Below are 18032 nucleotides of genomic sequence, written 5' to 3'. Positions count from 1 at the left end.
CTAAGGCAAAAACAGAAAATGGTTACGCTGATTTTTCAGCAAAAGTGCTCGCAAACTTTTTCTCGAAAAATAAAAATTTGTTTTTATGCGACAACGATCATTTGCATTTTATTTTTGTTTCGACGACTATGTTTGAATCAGTTATCATGGAAAAGTTATCGTTCAGCAATAGCCTACAAAATTTTCCAACAAAAAAAATTCAAACTAACAAGCAGCAGAAAACGATAAATATCAAAAATGAGTTTATTCTACCAAGTAAAGATTATTTGGATCCGAATTCAGCATATTATGGAAACTTGTACAAAGACATATATGGTCAGGCTATTCGAAATGCCGGCATTTATACAAATGAACGAAGTAACTTAACCTGGAAACAATACTTTCCTCTGATTATGACTTCACTTGGAAAATATAAGCTTGAAAATCCTGCTCAAAATCCTGAAAAGTTTGCCAGGACCACAACAACCATTAGTGTGGAAACAAACACCACAAGGTTTGAAACTGGTGACACATTGGTGGCTTACATACAAGCCAAAGACAGATTGAATCGAAATAAAACATTTGGAGGTGATTACTTCAGAGCAAGGTTAATTCGCAAAACAGCTGACGGAAAACTGACAGATGGAATTGCTTGCAGCATTAAAGATCATTTAAATGGATCTTACACTTTGCAAGTTCCGCTTCTAATGGCTGGTACATTTACTTTGGAAGTGAAGCTGGTATTGCCAGTGGAGGGAATTGCATGGTTCGTCAATTTTACATCAATGCGAAACAACAAAGGAATTAGCTATGAGGCAACTCTAAATACAAAAGAAACTGTGGAGTGCAATCTAGATTTAAATACCTAAGTTACGAAGGGTGAGAATTTCCTAAAAGTTTCTTTACACTTATCGTGTATAGGCCTACCGGTATAGGGAAGTGTTACAAGAAAATATATAGTTTAAAGTTTAAACAAATCCCGCTTAAAATCCATTGGGAGAAATTTCATATAGGCTACATATTCATTTAAGGACAACGTGTAAAATTACTACATAAACTGAAATTTACTTTGATTACCTTAGCTTATGTAGGCCTAGTCGCTTTTTTCCTACTATCTATATTAACGTATTAGCTTAATTGCAGGCGTGAAAACAAGCTCATGTGCGACTACGGTAACCCGAGGAATGGCGAACCTTGGTTCTGCGACCTACCACCTTCAGGCAACTGTTCACCAATCACCTGGATGATTAGTCGTGATATTAGCAGAGAAAAATTTCCCAAACAATTCGGCGAAGTTGCTCAAATTGCCGGGTCAGGAATGGAAATAAAAGTTTTGAATGGAACCTACAACCGTCGTGAGTCAGCAAGTAATATCCCATTGGTCTATTTGCACGAAGAAAAGTGGGTAAAAACACTGCGCTCAGAAATAGTTTCATTTAAAGAAGACTTTCGAAAGTGTCTCGAAAACAAGCCTTTTTATAGGTTTGGTGATTCGACAATAAGACAATTTTTCTATGAATTTGCAAGAATATTTCACTTAAAAGTGTATGGTCCAGAAAGTTCTGGCATTTGGCAAAATCCTAAAATAGGTCGAAGTGACAATAGCTCCAGCAATATCATTGTTTATTACAGAGGTCATGGACCACCATTTAGAAACCCAGACCCTCCAAGTAGTCGACCTTACATAACTGATTCCATCCATGCAATTAATGTTCAAAACGTTACTCAAAATTACGTGCTACTTCATTTAGGATTACATCCTATACTGCATGAACCCTCGTTTTATCTCCGTCGTTTGTTAAGTATCAAAAAGGAAATTATTCGGCATCATAGATCTGTTCCAAACACGATATTTGTTATGAAAGGAATGAACGTGGTTGAATGGGGTGAAGAATGGCTGATATAGAGATATGAAAGGTTATTGCGAGAAATGTTTAAAAATATGTCAAACGTATTTTATTTGGACTTATGGGACTTAACTATAGTGACACCGATCCAAAGTTATCATCCAACACAACCGGTTTTAGAATAGCAAGTGTTGCTGTTGCTTGATCTTGTATGTAGCAAATAATGTTTTCAAAACTGGTTATATAACTAATTGCCGATCCTGAATAATGTTCGTGTTCGCATGGAACCCGGTGCTAAAAAACATGGTGGCTTATAGTAACCCTTATTGGGACATCACTGAGTGACCGTACGACCCTCGTTTTCGGGCTCTCCACTATATGTTTGTTGTGCTTGGCTCATAGATATTGAAATACTGTATTGTACTTGTGTAGTTATTGTAGATAGCTGTCATTTTGTGTTAGTAATATTTCGGTACATTATTATTTGTTATTAATTTTTTTATTTTATTTCTGTGGGTCGTAAACGTTTTTCTTAAAATGTGTAAATAAAATCGGCATCCAGGCAGGATAGCGACTGTCAAAACAGCGACTGTCATAATGGCGACTTCATAATAGCGACGTAATCAAGTGAGCGACATTCCAAACAGCGATTGTCTAAATGCCGACCGCATTAAAACAGCGACTGTTATGATAGCGACTTAACTAGGCTTTCCATTTTTCCAAATTTTTTTGTTGTTTATCATTGCTTTTTGAAATAGGCTTGAACATTTGCTTAATTGCCTATTGTGATGGGACAATACAAAAGCTTATTGAAATTTATCACCCGCAGGGAAGGCCTATTGTGATACACTAGATTGCGGATTATACGAGAAGACAGCTGGATACAGTGAAAATGTAACATATGATTTTATCATATAAATTTATTAGCGTGTTTTTGTAAAAGAAATAAAAACAAAAATTACATTTAAAACTTCTAATATCTCTCTGACTTTGGTAAATAAATAAACGTACCCAAAGTTACATCGAAGTGCAAGAGTGTTCATAAAAGAGTGAAAAAAATATAATACTGTACATACAAGGATCGTGAAAGCGAGATAAATTTAAAATTTGCAAAAAAAATAATGTTTAGTAAAATGCAGAGCTGTAATGGGGCCTTATATTTTTAACCCAAAACCGGCCCAAAAGTAAAAATACAAGTCCGAACTGGAAAAGTTAATTTTAAGTCCGAGTTAGGCCCGAAAATTAAGTTTACCGATTGAATCAACGTCGTCTTATGATGTCATCCTTTTCTAAGTCGCGCTTTACTCTCTGCGGGTTTTTTGGCATCTAATCTCATCTAAAGTCCGTCATTTACTGTCAAATTGCAACAGAATTTTTTCACGGGATACAGCAAAATCGAGGCCAGTATGATCTGCGGCAGTTCCTTCGAGCCCTTGCTCGCAATTTAGAAATAAACGTGTCTTGATTTTTATTGCATTTTTATTGCATTTTTATTGCATTTTTATTTTATTTTATTGCTTTTTAAATCATGTGACTTCATGTGACTATGGATAGTCCAAATAAAATGTTGTTTTAAAGTCCCTTTTGGTTTCAATCTTTCACTACGCAGTATTTGCCTGTTTCTGCGTGCATACGTGTGTAGAGAGGTGTGGGGGATGGAAGTGCGTGTGCGCGTAAGCCTTGGATTTAATAAAAGAAGTGAGGTCGCTGTTGTGGCAGTCGCTGTTTTAAATGAATCGCTGTCGTGTAGTCGCTCTATTGACAGTCGCTGTTTTAAATGAATCGCTGTCGTGTGGTCGCTCTATTGATAGTCGCTGTTCTGACAGTCGCTATTTGGAACCCGAGCCATAAAATCAAACTAAGTAGGACGCAGCCTGTACATCTGTATATTACTTAACGACGTTTGACGAGAATGTTTCTTACATGGATAAGTCCAAACCACATGTATTTTCAATCGAAACGCTTTCTACTTGATAAGTCGTTCAGCCGAGTCCGACTTTTGATCACCCAATGAGTCATCTTTTTTCTCAATTCTCGGTTCGTATATCGCAGATTCCACCAGTCGATCTAGCAGGGATGAAAGCATCGAAGAAAATTTAAGCTGCTCACTAAAGTATAGCATTTGACCGCTCGTAAACTTGCAGAGATGTGACTTAGCCACATATTTTTATGTGCCATTAGTTTAACAAGTAGCAGGCAAGCTCAATCGCTTCTTTGTAAGCCTATAGATGTAAATAGTTTCTTACTCTTAATTTCTACCGACCAGCCGCTAACTATATACGCAAGTCTATCATTATTTCTAATAATTAAACAAAATTTTATCAAAGAAAATTTAAAACAAAGAAATAAAAAAGCGGATATAGGCCTACAAAACGGCTTAAATTAATGCAATCACTTCTTGCTTGGTTATTTTAAGTCACTTTTTATTTTCCTGTTTGAAAAATTCCATTTTGTAAAATCCTGGACTAAAACTTTACGGCGCAAACAGTTTCTTATTTTCATATTATACATTCACCGTATATATTCATATGCATTCAAGGGATAAACAATTTCTGCTTTGCAATTTTCCAGTTAAATCAAAATCTGCACTGATATTTTACAGTGCCTTATGTTTTCTTGTATGAAATTATCTAATGTATAGAAGTGTCCTGCTTTGAATATAATTATGTGGATTAATTTCTGTCTCGTCACATTGTGCCTTTTCATTTTCTTAGAAATTTTTCACTTTGATAAATTTTTGTATAAATTAATAAAAATTGTTTATTTCTGGTTTGGACATTTCTATATATGTGGCGGTTTCTAATTTTTTTATTATCTTGTTTGAAAATTTTCAATTAGTCTAATTTTGTAGACCTACAGTAGTTTTTCAGCGCTTTAGTAATCTAATTTAGTGGTTTCATGCTTAGAGTCTTGTTTTCATGTGTTTCTTCCGTTATGGATAATCCTAACTCCTTATTTATTTGTTAGGAATTTCCCGATTTAAAAAAATCTTACCAAATTAATCCAGTGTGTTTATTTGTTGTGTGGATATTTTATGTTAATAAATTCTTGCGTGATTGTTTGGCGTGGATGCTACACACCCACTTTCCACATACAAATGTTAAAATGCTGTAGTTACGGTTTTTATTATCGGTCAGGGGCGGCCCTAGCCAGTGCGGGATCCATTGCAGGAACTGAAGGCCCTCCCTTTTCAATTCCAAATAAACGAAAAACAAATATCGACTCTTTGCAAATCAGCTTCCATCAAAGTTTTGGTTCGTGATACATTTTCACCAAAACATTCTCATTCGAGAACAAATTGACAAATAAAACAGAGATTTGTGCAAAATAAAAAACTAAATTGTTATTTTCCTCTTAGTCCCAAACAGCGAGGGGCCCAACGCGGTCGCATCGCTCTCATCGGTCTAACGCCAAACCTGGCAGTATAGTTGTGCATTTTTCATGGCTGTTGTGTAGTTGAGTTGGTTGTGTTTGTTTGGAGCACACTTACTTAATATATGAGGCAACAACTAGTTTATGAAGCAACAAACTAGTGCTGCCTGGGAAAAACACCTTCCTTCTTTATGATAACGAGCCTTATAACAGTTAGGCCTATAACTTCTACAATAGGCAACTATACGCCTCTATAGACAACCAAGAAGCCCTCAATTGTTACCAAATGTTTTAATTTTTTGTTAATAGAAAATTTCAATTTGTTTAAATTTGTGTAGGCTACAGGCCGATTAAAAATTGAGTATAGGCCTACCACTTAATTTAACATTTATTCGACGCGTAAAAAGCTTCATTTGTTTATATTAAATTTAAGAGTACACGGAGTTAGAGTCGGCAAAAACAGCAATTTGTTTTAGAGTTAGTTTTAGCAAAAGGAGTGAACTAGTAACACTAGATACTGTAAAATGCTATGTGAGAGAGGTAGGCCTATAGCGTTAAAATAATTCAACAGCCACAGAAAAATAGTCTAACCCCTACATCATTTTTTAACTGATGGGATTAAAAATACTCTATTTTTGCAACCACCAATTTTTATGCTGCTTATTCAAGCAGGAGGTTAACATGTCATACACCCTTCTATAGCCTTGTTTATGACGCCCCAAAATATAGATATTATATTAGATAATTATATTGTTTTGTAGCTTAAGAAGGCCCTGCAAAAACCTTGGCGTCCAAAAAGTCCCAGGGTAGGGCAACGTATCGTGTTAAAACCGTATAATTATAATGTACATCCCCTGTACTATAATGTCCATCCCATGCTGAAGAGTTTTGTCTTGGTCACACCTGCCTCAAATGACTAATAGACGAGTATAAAAATTTTTCTAGAATTGTAAATCTTCGGTCTTCCCCTACTTCTACACTATAGCTCACTAATGACGCCTGGTTTAGAAACCCTGTTATAAGCAATTATTAATTATATAATTATTAACTTTGGTGTAAGACTTACACTGTAAGTCCAAATAAAATGAGCCTTCATTAACTTAACTATACGGGATTTTTCAAGGGGATTTCCCGTGGGAAAGATTTTTTTGCTTTGTTTCACCAGTACAGTATATAGATTTATAGACTAATCTAGTCCTATAGCCTAGTTTCGGCTTTCGAACTTCCGAACGTAATTTCGAATTTCCTCCACTGCCTGTTTGCTGTGTAGTAGCCTAGTTAGGCTACTACATCTTGACAATAATCTGGTAAGGTCATCTTAGTCTGTGATTGTTATAAGGGCAAATATTATTACAATTTTTTTGTAATGTGACTAGAATTAATTTTGGTGGCATAGCTTAAGAAAGTCTACGCCTAGGCCTGTAGATCTAGGCTATATAGCTTTGCTCAGTTTATGGTTGGCTTGGTTGCTAGGTTATGGTTTGTATTGTGGCTGAAATTTAAATGACCTAGACTAATCCATAGAAGATCAATACCACTTTCAATAAATTGCAATTACTGTACGCCTATTAAGGCCGGCCTGCAGCCTAGCCTAATTTATCCAGAATAGAATGTGTGCTAAGTGCGGGGATAAAACTTAAAACAGTGACTATTTCACCGAAAGTAGGTCACGCAGCCCATAGTTGAAGGTAGGCACTTAGGTAAGAGATATTGGTATGGAAAAACTTAATTTTTATTGTTACTTAGGGTTTAATTACAGATAGATTTAGAAGATAGATATAGGTTTAGGTTACTATGTTATAACATTTAAGTTAGGTTAACAAGAAAATGTGCAAAAGAGCTTTCAAAGCACGATTTTTTTCTGTGAAATAGTTGCAGCCAAATATTGGTTGCTTATGTAAAAGCTGTCATTTCATCTTGTTGTGCAGAGATTTCTTACCCCAAAACGGTAAACTTTCCGATCCGGGATTTCATGGCAGAACTCGCCGAGATGTTGAGTGTATAGACTCCCTAACTCATGTGTACCTGTGTACAGCTAGCCAATTGTGCATCCCAGCATCTGTTCAATCTTTTTCGAAAATAAATGGTTCTTATAACTTCTCAAGTGTCACAACTCAAAGGCGTGTACATATTAATATACTGTTTATCTAAGTTGCCACTTTTTCTATTCTCCTTAAGGTGGCAACTTAAGTGAATTTTGTTGTACCACAAACATGGAATGCTACTAAAACCAGTAAAAATCCCTTACAAATACTAGTAAAACTTATAATTCTTTAAAATGAAAGGCAGCGTCTATTTCACTGGCAGTGAAATTATACAGTGAAATATTACAGTATTACCGCAAAAAAACGAGTGCATTAGTAGGAGAAATTACTTGTGGCATGTGGCAGTTAAATTATGTAATTAACTTTACTATTAATGCTGCAGAAATGTTTACCTGTGTATGTATGTTGTAAAAAGCGGTTTTGGTGTAAAAAGTGTATTGTACAGCATAGCATTCATGTACATTTTTGAAAAGATTCATTATGATGAATGTAAATACCAGAAAGAATGAAACTTTTACAAGGTACGTACATTTGTTTTTTCATTCAGGATTTTGTGCCACTGTAAAAGAGGTGGCATTCACACAAAATGTTCAACATAAACATGCTACTTTATTCCAAAACATTTTTGATCGTACTGCGTATAAATAATAATGTATTTTAAAGGCAGTGCATACGGTAGAGTTAAATTTTTCTCTTCTGCACACATGGTTTCACATCAAAACTGCCTGATTTTCAACACTGGATACTGCATATAATACACATACCTATTGTTAATACATTGATGTATTTAATTAAACAATTGATACGCAAAGTATAATTAATTGTTAAATTGTAAGTTTACTTCATGGTTATAAACATTCACTGCCCTGTTTGTTGCATTCATTACTGGTAAGTAATGTAGATACATAAATATGCCAATAACGCTAGACAAGTGTGCAGCATCTTGTATCTATTTTAAAGGTCCAATAAGGACAAAAAGCTCAACTACCAAGATTTTGGACAACGTGGATCAGCATCACCGCAGCAAGCTCCAAAAAATTATTATGTCCCAGATTATAAGTATGTTGTTTGATTTCTATGAAGTCCGGTTAAGAACGTTTGATCAATTCTATTGCTTCTTGGGTAATTAACAGTGATGTTAGGATTACAAAGATCAATGTTTATATTGACAGTTATGGACATAAAGCAGGAGCAGCAAGAAGTAGTTCTAAAAATAATGAAAGACTCGCAAGTGATGGCATAATTATCAATATCTTAGACAATGGAACTCCTGCCCCAATTGGTATATGGATAGTTTATTTTTTAAATTCAATAATAACTTATACAAACTCAAACATGTATCTGTAAGTATGTATTTTTGTTAACTTCTGCTATTGCACTAAAAGTATTATTAGTAATATTATTATGTATGCAAGTAATAAAGCTACAGTTTTGGGGTCTTTGAGAACAACTTCAGTAAATTTGTTAAAGCATTATTAAAAAATATTACAGAAGCAAAACGTGAAACATTTCGCCTCGCTTCCTTCAAACAGTGCCCAGTAGATGCAATCCAGGTTGCTCCATTGAAACTGGCCATGGCTGGATTTTATTATGTTGGACCCAATGATCGAGTGAAATGTTTTTGGTATGCAGGAGATTTATTTAGAATTTACACTTATTGATACAGTGCAGTGCAGTAACCTAGTTTATTTCTTTTCACTCTAAAATCAGAAAAACTTCTTGAAAAATGTTTTGTAGTATTTCTGAACATTTCAGTTCTGCATGAATGACATCTTTTCAGTTAATGTTTATTTTTTACTTTCAGCTGTGGAATGTGTGTAGAATCTTTTACCAATCAAGATAATGCTTTAGCTTCTGAATGGCACAAATCAGATTGTAAATTTCTTTTAGGTGAAGATTCTGGTAACATACAGCTTGGTAAGATACTTAAAAAAATGTAGTTACGCTGTATTTTGAACAATTTTCCATTAAATAAGCTTGTTTAAAAAATAAAAAGTGATAAAATGTTCTAGAAGTTCATTGCTGATGAAGTTGGCTTGATGTTAAAATATTAATATAATTTTGACAGTTTTCCTTTTTTAAAGGTGCAATAGCAGATTTATCCGCACCACGGACTCATCCACGCTCAGCAGCAGCACAACCAACGTCAAAAGTCAATGCATCTATAGATATTCCAACAACATCATCACAAGACTTCTATCCTGTTCCATCCAACTTGGGGTTTGAAGATCAACCTCCATCGGCGGTTAGTTATTTAACTTAATTAAAAGCTGCTCTGATTGTGTTTTATAATAATCTTAGGTTTTGTTATCACTTACATTGTGGCGTTAATTGATAAATTTTCGTTTACAAGTTCACAATATTCAGAAAATATCAAGCTGAAGGTCTGTTGGTCCTACGATAAATGGCTTGTATTTGTCCATGTTTAGGCTATTATACTTTAATGCTCTTTGCTCTTTCAAAAATGTTGTATTGGAAGAAAATGGTTCAAGGATAATGATAAAGTGTAGCGATAGAAATTGTTGTTAAGTGTAAATGATAAAGAATAATTATGAGAGTGACTATTCGCTAAAGTAGGTCAAAGGTCACGCAGCCCATAGTCAAAAATATGTAGATAGGTAAGGAGAATCGATGTGTAGTTGATTTTAGTCATAATTTAAGGTTCAACTTGATTTAGATTAAAAAGAAGATTTTGGTTTAAGTATATAACAAAGTTTAAGTTAGGTTGACAAGAAACTGAAAAATGGCTTCAAACCAGGGCTTTGGAGCCGGAGCCCCGGAGCCGTGCATTTTCAACGGAGCTGGAGCCGGAGCTAATTTATCATAAAAGAGAGCTCCGGAGCTGGAGCAATTTAACATTTACCCCTGCTCCAAAGCCCTGCTTCAAACACACAATATTTCTGATGAAATAGCAGCAGCCTAAAATTATTCTTGCAAGTCCTATGTCATAGACCCTATCTAAATAAACAAGTTTTGTTAAAACTGGATCAGAAAAAGCTTTTGCTTTAATTTAGCTTATGGCAATGGTGGCTCCAGCTTGTTAACTAAGTAATCTTTATTGGTATGGTATCTATCACCATATAATTAATTAATGGGATCGGGCAGAATTTAAGGTGCTTAAAATGTAGCTTGGCTTTTATTACTTAAGTTTATTCAGCTCTGTTGTTATATTACGGTTGAGATACATAGTAGTAAAAGTACTTCACTTTATGTACAACTTAATTCTTCGTGACCTGAGTACATCAAATTATGTAAACTTGTTTCAGGTGTCTGGTATTAATCTTTGTTATCAGCTTTTAAATTAAAATTGCTGCATGATATTGTGTTGGTTTTTTTTTTACCACAAAATATTCTTCATAACAACGTTATGTCAAAATTTTAGGCTGCATTGCAAAGAAAATTGGCTCCAGTCTATGTACCGCAACATGAAGATTTTTTGAAAACACTGAATCTATACAAAGAAGCACACCGGAGGTACGGTGCTATGAAAGTCATTACCAAAATTTGAAAAGGATTTTTTGTTAACTGGCTTTCATTGGTACTCAAAATGGACTTGTTTCTGCATTTGTTACTTGTGAAACAAACTGACTGTAAATTAAACCTCATGTGACTATCGAAATAACTCTATCCTTTGTAGATATTACTGGGATTACAATATTTAGTCGTCTTTGTAATTGTTACTTGTTGTTGTTATATTGCTATAAGTTTTATAGTATAAGTCTGTTATTATGTACAGTTTATTTTTCTTTATAAAATAGTAATGTCTAATATGATATAACAAATTTAAAGGTCAACGTTTAATGATTTATGGCCTGAGGAGTTAAAAACTCTTTCAGAAGATTTGGCAAAATCTGGATTCTTTTTTCTGGGTAACTTAGATCGAACTCAATGCATTTCCTGTGGAGCAGTACTGAAAAATTGGAGCCCTGATGATGATGTGAGCCGGCTTCATGCTGGTACTTTTGAACGGTGCAGGTGATTTTGACAGTTCTGAGAATTGTTTTTTGTTGGGGAAGTTTTGAACCTAAAATATCTGTATACTGTTTTGGGTCTAAAATAGGCCAATTTGTACCGCTTTTGGACATAAAAGATTGCTTTTTATCAGCAAAACTTTAAAAGTATGTTAAATTCAGCATTTTTCTAAAATTATAATACAATGATTACATATTCAGTAAAAAAATTACATTTTTCTGTTGTAATTTAAAATTTTTTTTAAAAATTGTCTTTTGCATAAATAATTTAATTTCATTTGGTACATGCATTTGTTGATAAAATAACATCTAGAAATGTTTTGTTGAAGACTTACTTTTTGCAAGTAACTTTGCTATGTCAATAGATTAGCTAGGAATGAAGACCCAGAAAATATTCCAATTTCAGAAGAAACAGCGGTGCTTCCTGTTCTCAAAGAATCTCAGTAAGTTTTTGTCAAACTCTTTCCGAAAAGTTTTCGCTTTCCTTGAATTGGACATTTTTATATCTCTTTTTTGATTTGGTATCTCCTTTTTTATTTTGTACAAACCAAATTCCTTTATCACCAATGGCTACAACAAATTACAGGCAACCCAGTGAAAAAACTTTAGTTCAGCAACTTCCACAGCTGTATCAGAGTTCAGCTTTTCAAAGTCAACCATCAACTAGTAGTGGTTTACCAATAAATAGTCAGCTTCCGCAAAATCCACCCCCTTCGATTCCAGTTCCATCGCAAGCTGCTAATCGAAAAATTAGTCAACCGGCATCAGGAGAAACACTTTACAAGACGGTTGAAATATCTGATCTCAGCACAAACTCCAATGTCCTTCAGCCTGTTCCTAGTCATTTTTTAGAGCAATTTCTGAATGATTCAGACGCAAGACCAGGAATAACTGGAAATTCTGGCTCAAACATACGTTTTCATGAAACTGCTCGACTTCAAATCCCAGCGCAATCAAGATACGTACATTCCTCAAAATCTCAAGATCAAATGTATCAAGCTACACAAACAATTCATAGCCAGACACCAGAGTTGATACGAGACTTAGATCCTTTTGCTGCTGTAACGGGACAAGACATGGAAATGAATCCGCCGCTCCCTGCTTCTGAACTTGATGTAGATGATGATTTTTTGTCTACACAACAAAAACTCCTTTTAGTGGACATGTACCCTTGTCAGTCACCTCAGAATCCAGGAATGGTGTACTTAAGTCAGCGGATTTCTACCTTTAGAGCACCTTGGCCCAGCGACAGTCTTTCTCCATTAAATGAGGTGGCTAGTGCTGGATTTTATTATCTTGGTAAGTTTTTTTTGGTATCGTTTTACTGCAAGAAGACATATCAAAGTCATTCTGTTGTCGGCTTCTAAACTTGTGATTTGTATTGATCAGTTATAAGAATAAAACAGAAAAGATTCTCTTCAACAGGTGATGGTGATAATGTGTGTTGTTGGTACTGTGGTATTGAAGTATCAAATTGGGCAACACGTAACCATGCGTGGAAGGAACATGCCAAGCTTCATCCAAGCTGTCAATATTTGCTTCGAAATCGTGGTGTGGAATTTGTGGAGTCTGTCTTAACAGAAATGCTTTCGGAGGAGATCTCTTGTGAAGAGGAGTGTACGCCATCTATAGCAGAGCCATCATCATTGAGCAGTATGCGCTCTCAGGAGGGAACGGGCCACATTCAGAGTGGACCAGATAGATTACCAACTCCACCATCGTCATTCCAAGGCCAACAAGGAGAAAACCTACGGTAACAATCAAGAAACTTGAAATTTTAATATATTTGTAGCATCATAGTTACTTAGTTAGAGCCACAAGGCTTTCAAATAAAGATTTAACTAATATAATTTCTATTGCAGGGAGGAATTGATACGTGCTTTGAATTCGGAACTGGCAGCACAGGCTCTCACGATGGGATTTACGAGACGTCACATAAGAAAAGTAGTAAAACGACAAGTCATGAACAATTCCTGTAATTATCAAACTATGGATGCTTTCCTGGAGGCTCTGATAACAACAGAACAAGACTTAATAGATCTTTCTGATGAAGAAGAAGAAGAACCGGTTCAAGAGACCAGATCATTTCAACCATCTAACAGTGGTAAGTTGAAATTATAACACAAAACCGATGCTGGAATTAGCATTATCTTTTGTATTCATATCATGGAAATGGAACAGTGAACATTATTAATTTTTTCGGTATATTTAGTATATTGGTAATTAGGCTTTTATTGCTTAACCTTTGTACTTATTGTTTAAAACAGTAAGTAAAAAAAGCTCATTGTTGGTAAAAGGAAGTTTGTATTTAAATGAGCTACTTAGATGTATTTTACCTTGGGAATTACCCTGATAAATTTTGATTTTGACAAGATTGATGATTAAGTCACTGTTAATGATTAACATAGGATAGAAGAGCAAGTTGACAACGATGTTTCGCTGTGTCACAGAATTACTAAAATAGTATTACCAACTAATGTCAGAGGAAATTATGTGTGAATGCTAATCACATACATTGTATTTGCATCAAATAATAATCTATCAATTATATCTGTATTTTAAGTCATAACAATGCCAACATATGTCTATTGACGTTCAATCTAGTCACCTTCAAACAAACGCTAACAACTGACTTCTCACAGTTTATTTTTTTTAACGTAATTTGTGGTTATGGTGTCGAATAAATATCGTGAACAATGAACCAATCTTTATATATTTTTTTCCTGATGTTTCAGATTTATCATTTGAAGATGTTGATGAGAATGCAGATTTGTATCGAGGGAATGAAGAAGTTGCTAGTTTGAGAAGTGCAGAGCCACACAGTGATCCAAGTCAGGTGGAGGAACCAGAACAAGAGACTGAGAGCGTAAGATCAAATGAGCAGGTAACTTCTACAGAAGAAACTTTCTCCTCACATTCCTCTGTTAACGAGGAGGAAGACCGAAGACAGATGCAGGATCATCTTCGAAGACTTCAGGATGAGCGAAGATGCAAAGTTTGTCTTGATCGTGACTCTGACATGGTTTTTGTGCCTTGCGGACACATTTGTTCATGCATGAGATGTACGCAGTCGCTCCGAAGATGTCCAGTTTGCAGAAAAGATATACAGCGAGCGTATCGAACTTACAAATCCTGAGGATACTGAACAATTTGGATTCCATTGCAGACCACAAACTAACCACATGCGAGCAATGAAATTATAGCAGAACGCTGTTGTGGTGTTCATAGTCGACATGAAATGAACATTGTCAACCCCTTTTAATCTACAACCTTCTGTGATGTCAGAGTCGGAAACCTTTACCCTTGAGTGTTAAAGCTGTGTTGAAGTTGCGCCGAAAAGTTGGGTTATATTATGGCGAAGGTTAGGGCTGTTACGTTGTTCCGTTGCTGACTCCTGACTTAGAAGGCTGCTGCTTCAGTGGTATGCTAGCTTCGCTCGTATATTGAAAGAAAAAAACACGACCTTCTTAGTTCAAGGCTTTAATCGAACTGGCATTTTGTGCGCAAGCAATGGGATGAAAGGAATGGGAGAAAGGTACGGGATGGAAAAACGGACGCGCAGTGAGACAGTTACCACGTGCGGGGGAGTATTCTGAGGGCGCCAACCAGCGACAAATCAATGAGCACCCAATGGCCGCTACAATATATCTATGAAACCTGGCTGTCTACTGCTGACAATTACCTCATTTGAAATCTTTCAACAAAGTAAATGTTTCAGTCTTCGTAATTTCCAATGCGTTATGCGAATTGCTCTCAAACTAAACGATTTTTACTCACTTGGCACTTAACATCTTTCATTCATTATTCTTGGAACAGCTGTGAACTGTGTGGAATTATTAACATGATTTCGTAAAATGCTGCGCTAGTACATCCAAATTCGTTTATTTTGCATTACAAGACAAAGAATGGCAAATTGCTGACTTATGGTATATCAAATTTGTGCATGCCGAGATTGATGTTCGTTTTGATTTGGTAAAATTGCAATTTGTAGGTGTGCTCATCAATGCTTGTGGTGTGTGGACGGTTTCGCATGTGTGATAAATGATCTTGATGTAACTTATAATTCTACTTTCACTTTTCAGATTTTCTGCATAATCAGATACGTAGTTTAGCTACTTGTAGTAAGTAAGAAAAGTAAAGAATGCATTTTCCATAGTTTTCCCATTTTGCAATATACGTAATGAATATTATGATCCAAAAATACAGTACCCAGTTTTACTCATCATTAGCAACAATGTATTTGTTGAAGTATTTTTAGTTTTTCTATTCTGCATGTCCATATACTTGTATCGTTTTTCCGTACAATATGCTACTAGAATTTGAGTTAAATATTTTGTTAAGCAAAACGATTCAACATGTCATTGTATAGTGGGGCAATTGTTGGCTTTGTAAGTTAGAGTCATCAGTATAACTTGTTAAAAAGTAGTAAGTTACAGCAAAATGGACAACTTTATCTTCAGCATAAAAACAAGGCTAAGATGAGAAGTGAAACGCTGAAGTTCCAGGAAATCCCAGGTTTGATAAGGTAAAATATTTTCGTAGCACAGAAAGATAAAATACAGCGCGTGTTCGTCATGGTGGTACACAGGCTTCCAGTTCACGACTGCACAGAACTGGAATGAACTACATGAACTGGACAATTTACTTTATGTGGCATTACCAAGAAATAAAAGGAAGTTAACCGGACAAGCGATATTAGGTTGAATCTAGTAACATCTTTCTCGCTGGCGGATTTTACAATTGTTTAGCAATCAGCTTGCCCGCTTAGGCCAAGGGTTGGCAAATACCTTTTGGCGCAAACCACTAAAAAGAAATCTAGTCTTGCGATTCATATGCTTTGTGGACGTGATTGGCCAACTGAAGGAAAATGGAAACCTGTAGGGTCGCAACACGAGGAGAATTGTTTTGATTACTACGGACACGAGTATCGTGAGTAGGTCATGTACACGAACAAATACCGAAACTGTTCTCATCGGCACCATATTCGATAAACTTTCGTCAATATGTTGGCTGGTTTGGTTTATAAAATATTTGTAATCCTCACGACAAATTCTTACTGAAGATAAAACCTTGACAAAGTCGTCATCTTACCGCAATTGCGCATCGTTGTATAGACGAGTAGGAAAGTTAGTTCTGACCGAATTTTATGTAACTTTAGACTAAAATACAGTATATGTTTGCATAATGCAAGTCGCCCTAATTTACAAGCCCCCACCCCTCAATGTAAGTCGCCTAAAAACGACGACAAAAATAAATATTAGCCGCAGCTTAATCGATAAAATGCGGTAATTAACATGCGATTGAGAACCAAAAGCCGAATGGTGACATAATTAAAATAAATGTCCATTATTTTTAAGTTAAGCTACGAAAATAATTAATCAATTTCGATAAATCTACATAACATTGTGTAGTGTTAGCTTAATGAACAATCAAATGTGCCTTCGACTTACGACGTAGCCTACTGAAGCTGATTTTATTCGAAGCGCGTCCTATATTTTCCGCCTCTGTAGTCATATTAAGTTTACTTGTAACGCAATTACTGGTTCAGTTTCCGTTGGCTAAGTCCTTTGTACTGTGCAGGGCTGTAGGCTATCGTAAAAGTCAAAAAACTTGTTATAAAAAAATTGTTTTACCTCAAGTCCTCGATGCTGAAACCTAATTAACAAGGGTTGACAAGTGTAGTTATTTATGCAATTTCTTAGAAAGAAACTATCGGTTTTGGCAAAACGTAATGTGGAAAATAGCTCATTTTTTGCAAAAATTGTGCGCTTTTTAATACTGGTTTATACGCTAGTTTATTTGTTACTGTGAATGTCATTGGGAATACGAGCGAAAACGTGATGCTGAACCCACAAAAAAGTGAGTCTAAGTTATAAATGCACATCGCTGAACTGACTTCTTAAACGTGCCTTCGCATTTACCCTATTGCTACTTTGCTACTTTGCCTATTGCTACTTTATTGCCTAAAGTTCTTTCAAGGACACATTAATACACAAAACAGCAAGGCGGCCAAATAACCGCTTCAAATCACCTTCAGCTCTATCAGTTTTAAAATATATGTTTACCAGTAAATATTGCTGTTTTGGCTAAATGAAGATGAAATCTCAAAATCGTTTTTATTTCATCTTGCAACGACTTTACAAACTAAGAGTACTTTTGAACTATAGGCTTATTGGCGTTTGCAAACAAATCTTGATCTTGATCTTGGCACAACGAAATTTACTGATTGATCTCGACGTTCTAATGGATGATGTGCTAGATTTTGCAAAATATTCGGGGACGCAATTTTCTTTCAATCTCTTTTTCTCTTTCTCGCGTTTTTCTCAATATCAGCTTTCTTCATTTTTATTATCTTTTTCTTGAAATACGGAGAATTTTTTTAGTTTTGGGTATTTACACCCAATATATTTCGTTTTCACTTTATAAAGCAATGCGTGCATGTTATATACTGTGCTAGAAGCCTGACTTAAACTTATCATGTTATGCTTTTGTTTCTAACTTCTACCGGTAAAAACTTCTTAAAAATCATTTTCACAAGGTAACAGCTTGCTTATAAAATTGCTTATAACTTGAAAAACCAACAGCTTATTAGGCTACTGTTACTATGAAACTAAAATTTGTTAAAGTAAATTGGCCATCAAATTTTGGCATAGCCCACCAGTCTGAAGTTTGGAGAGAGAATTTAAAGGCGATTAACTTGACTTTACAATGACTTTTAGAACACACGACGCGAATACAGTCGAGTATATTAGGCAGTCATGTGCTAACAGTGTTCAAAACCATAAAAGGTTAACAGCGGGCATTTTCTATTTCCAGTT

At 35.3% G+C, this 18032-nt stretch overlaps 2 protein-coding genes across 3 annotated transcripts; both read left to right on the top strand.

The window, feature by feature from the left end:
• On the top strand, window positions 1–2270 carry LOC143471389 (NXPE family member 1-like). Its single transcript, XM_076969851.1, has 2 exons — window positions 1–844; window positions 1123–2270. The coding sequence occupies exons 1-2, from the start codon at window positions 129–131 to the stop codon at window positions 1883–1885; spliced, it is 1479 nt and encodes a 492-aa protein (XP_076825966.1). The 5' UTR covers window positions 1–128; the 3' UTR covers window positions 1886–2270.
• Window positions 2271–6478: 4208 nt separating this feature from the next.
• LOC143470577 (inhibitor of apoptosis protein-like) lies at window positions 6479–15591 on the top strand. Of its 2 annotated transcripts, none has more exons than XM_076968802.1 (13): window positions 6479–7764; window positions 8204–8302; window positions 8416–8525; window positions 8735–8867; window positions 9048–9160; window positions 9328–9485; window positions 10626–10717; window positions 11033–11218; window positions 11580–11657; window positions 11801–12513; window positions 12640–12967; window positions 13077–13318; window positions 13950–15591. In XM_076968802.1, exons 1-13 carry the CDS (start codon window positions 7724–7726, stop codon window positions 14348–14350), a joined length of 2694 nt encoding a protein of 897 aa, XP_076824917.1. In that variant the 5' UTR covers window positions 6479–7723; the 3' UTR covers window positions 14351–15591. The 2 variants fall into 2 exon arrangements, with proteins under 2 accessions (XP_076824917.1, XP_076824916.1); XM_076968801.1 differs by having other exon boundaries at window positions 6481–7764; window positions 9328–9488.
• Window positions 15592–18032: the final 2441 nt, after the last annotated feature.

This window comes from Clavelina lepadiformis, chromosome 9 (assembly GCF_947623445.1).
Source record: "Clavelina lepadiformis chromosome 9, kaClaLepa1.1, whole genome shotgun sequence".
NCBI classification, from domain to species: Eukaryota; Metazoa; Chordata; class Ascidiacea; order Aplousobranchia; family Clavelinidae; genus Clavelina; species Clavelina lepadiformis.
Note: the sequence above shows the minus strand (reverse complement) of the source record. Positions and strands in the feature narration are given on the sequence as shown.

Excerpts from the sequence above, each read along its gene's own strand:
- LOC143471389 (XM_076969851.1), top strand. The coding sequence starts at position 129 with ATGTTTGAATCAGTTATCATGGAAAAGTTATCGTTCAGCAATAGCCTA. Across the intron at positions 845-1,122 it reads TGCAATCTAGATTTAAATAC|GCGTGAAAACAAGCTCATGT; the intron begins CTAAGTTACGAA and ends GCTTAATTGCAG.
- LOC143470577 (XM_076968801.1), top strand. The coding sequence starts at position 7,724 with ATGATGAATGTAAATACCAGAAAGAATGAAACTTTTACAAG. Across the intron at positions 12,514-12,639 it reads TGCTGGATTTTATTATCTTG|GTGATGGTGATAATGTGTGT; the intron begins GTAAGTTTTTTT and ends TCTCTTCAACAG. Across the intron at positions 13,319-13,949 it reads ATTTCAACCATCTAACAGTG|ATTTATCATTTGAAGATGTT; the intron begins GTAAGTTGAAAT and ends CTGATGTTTCAG.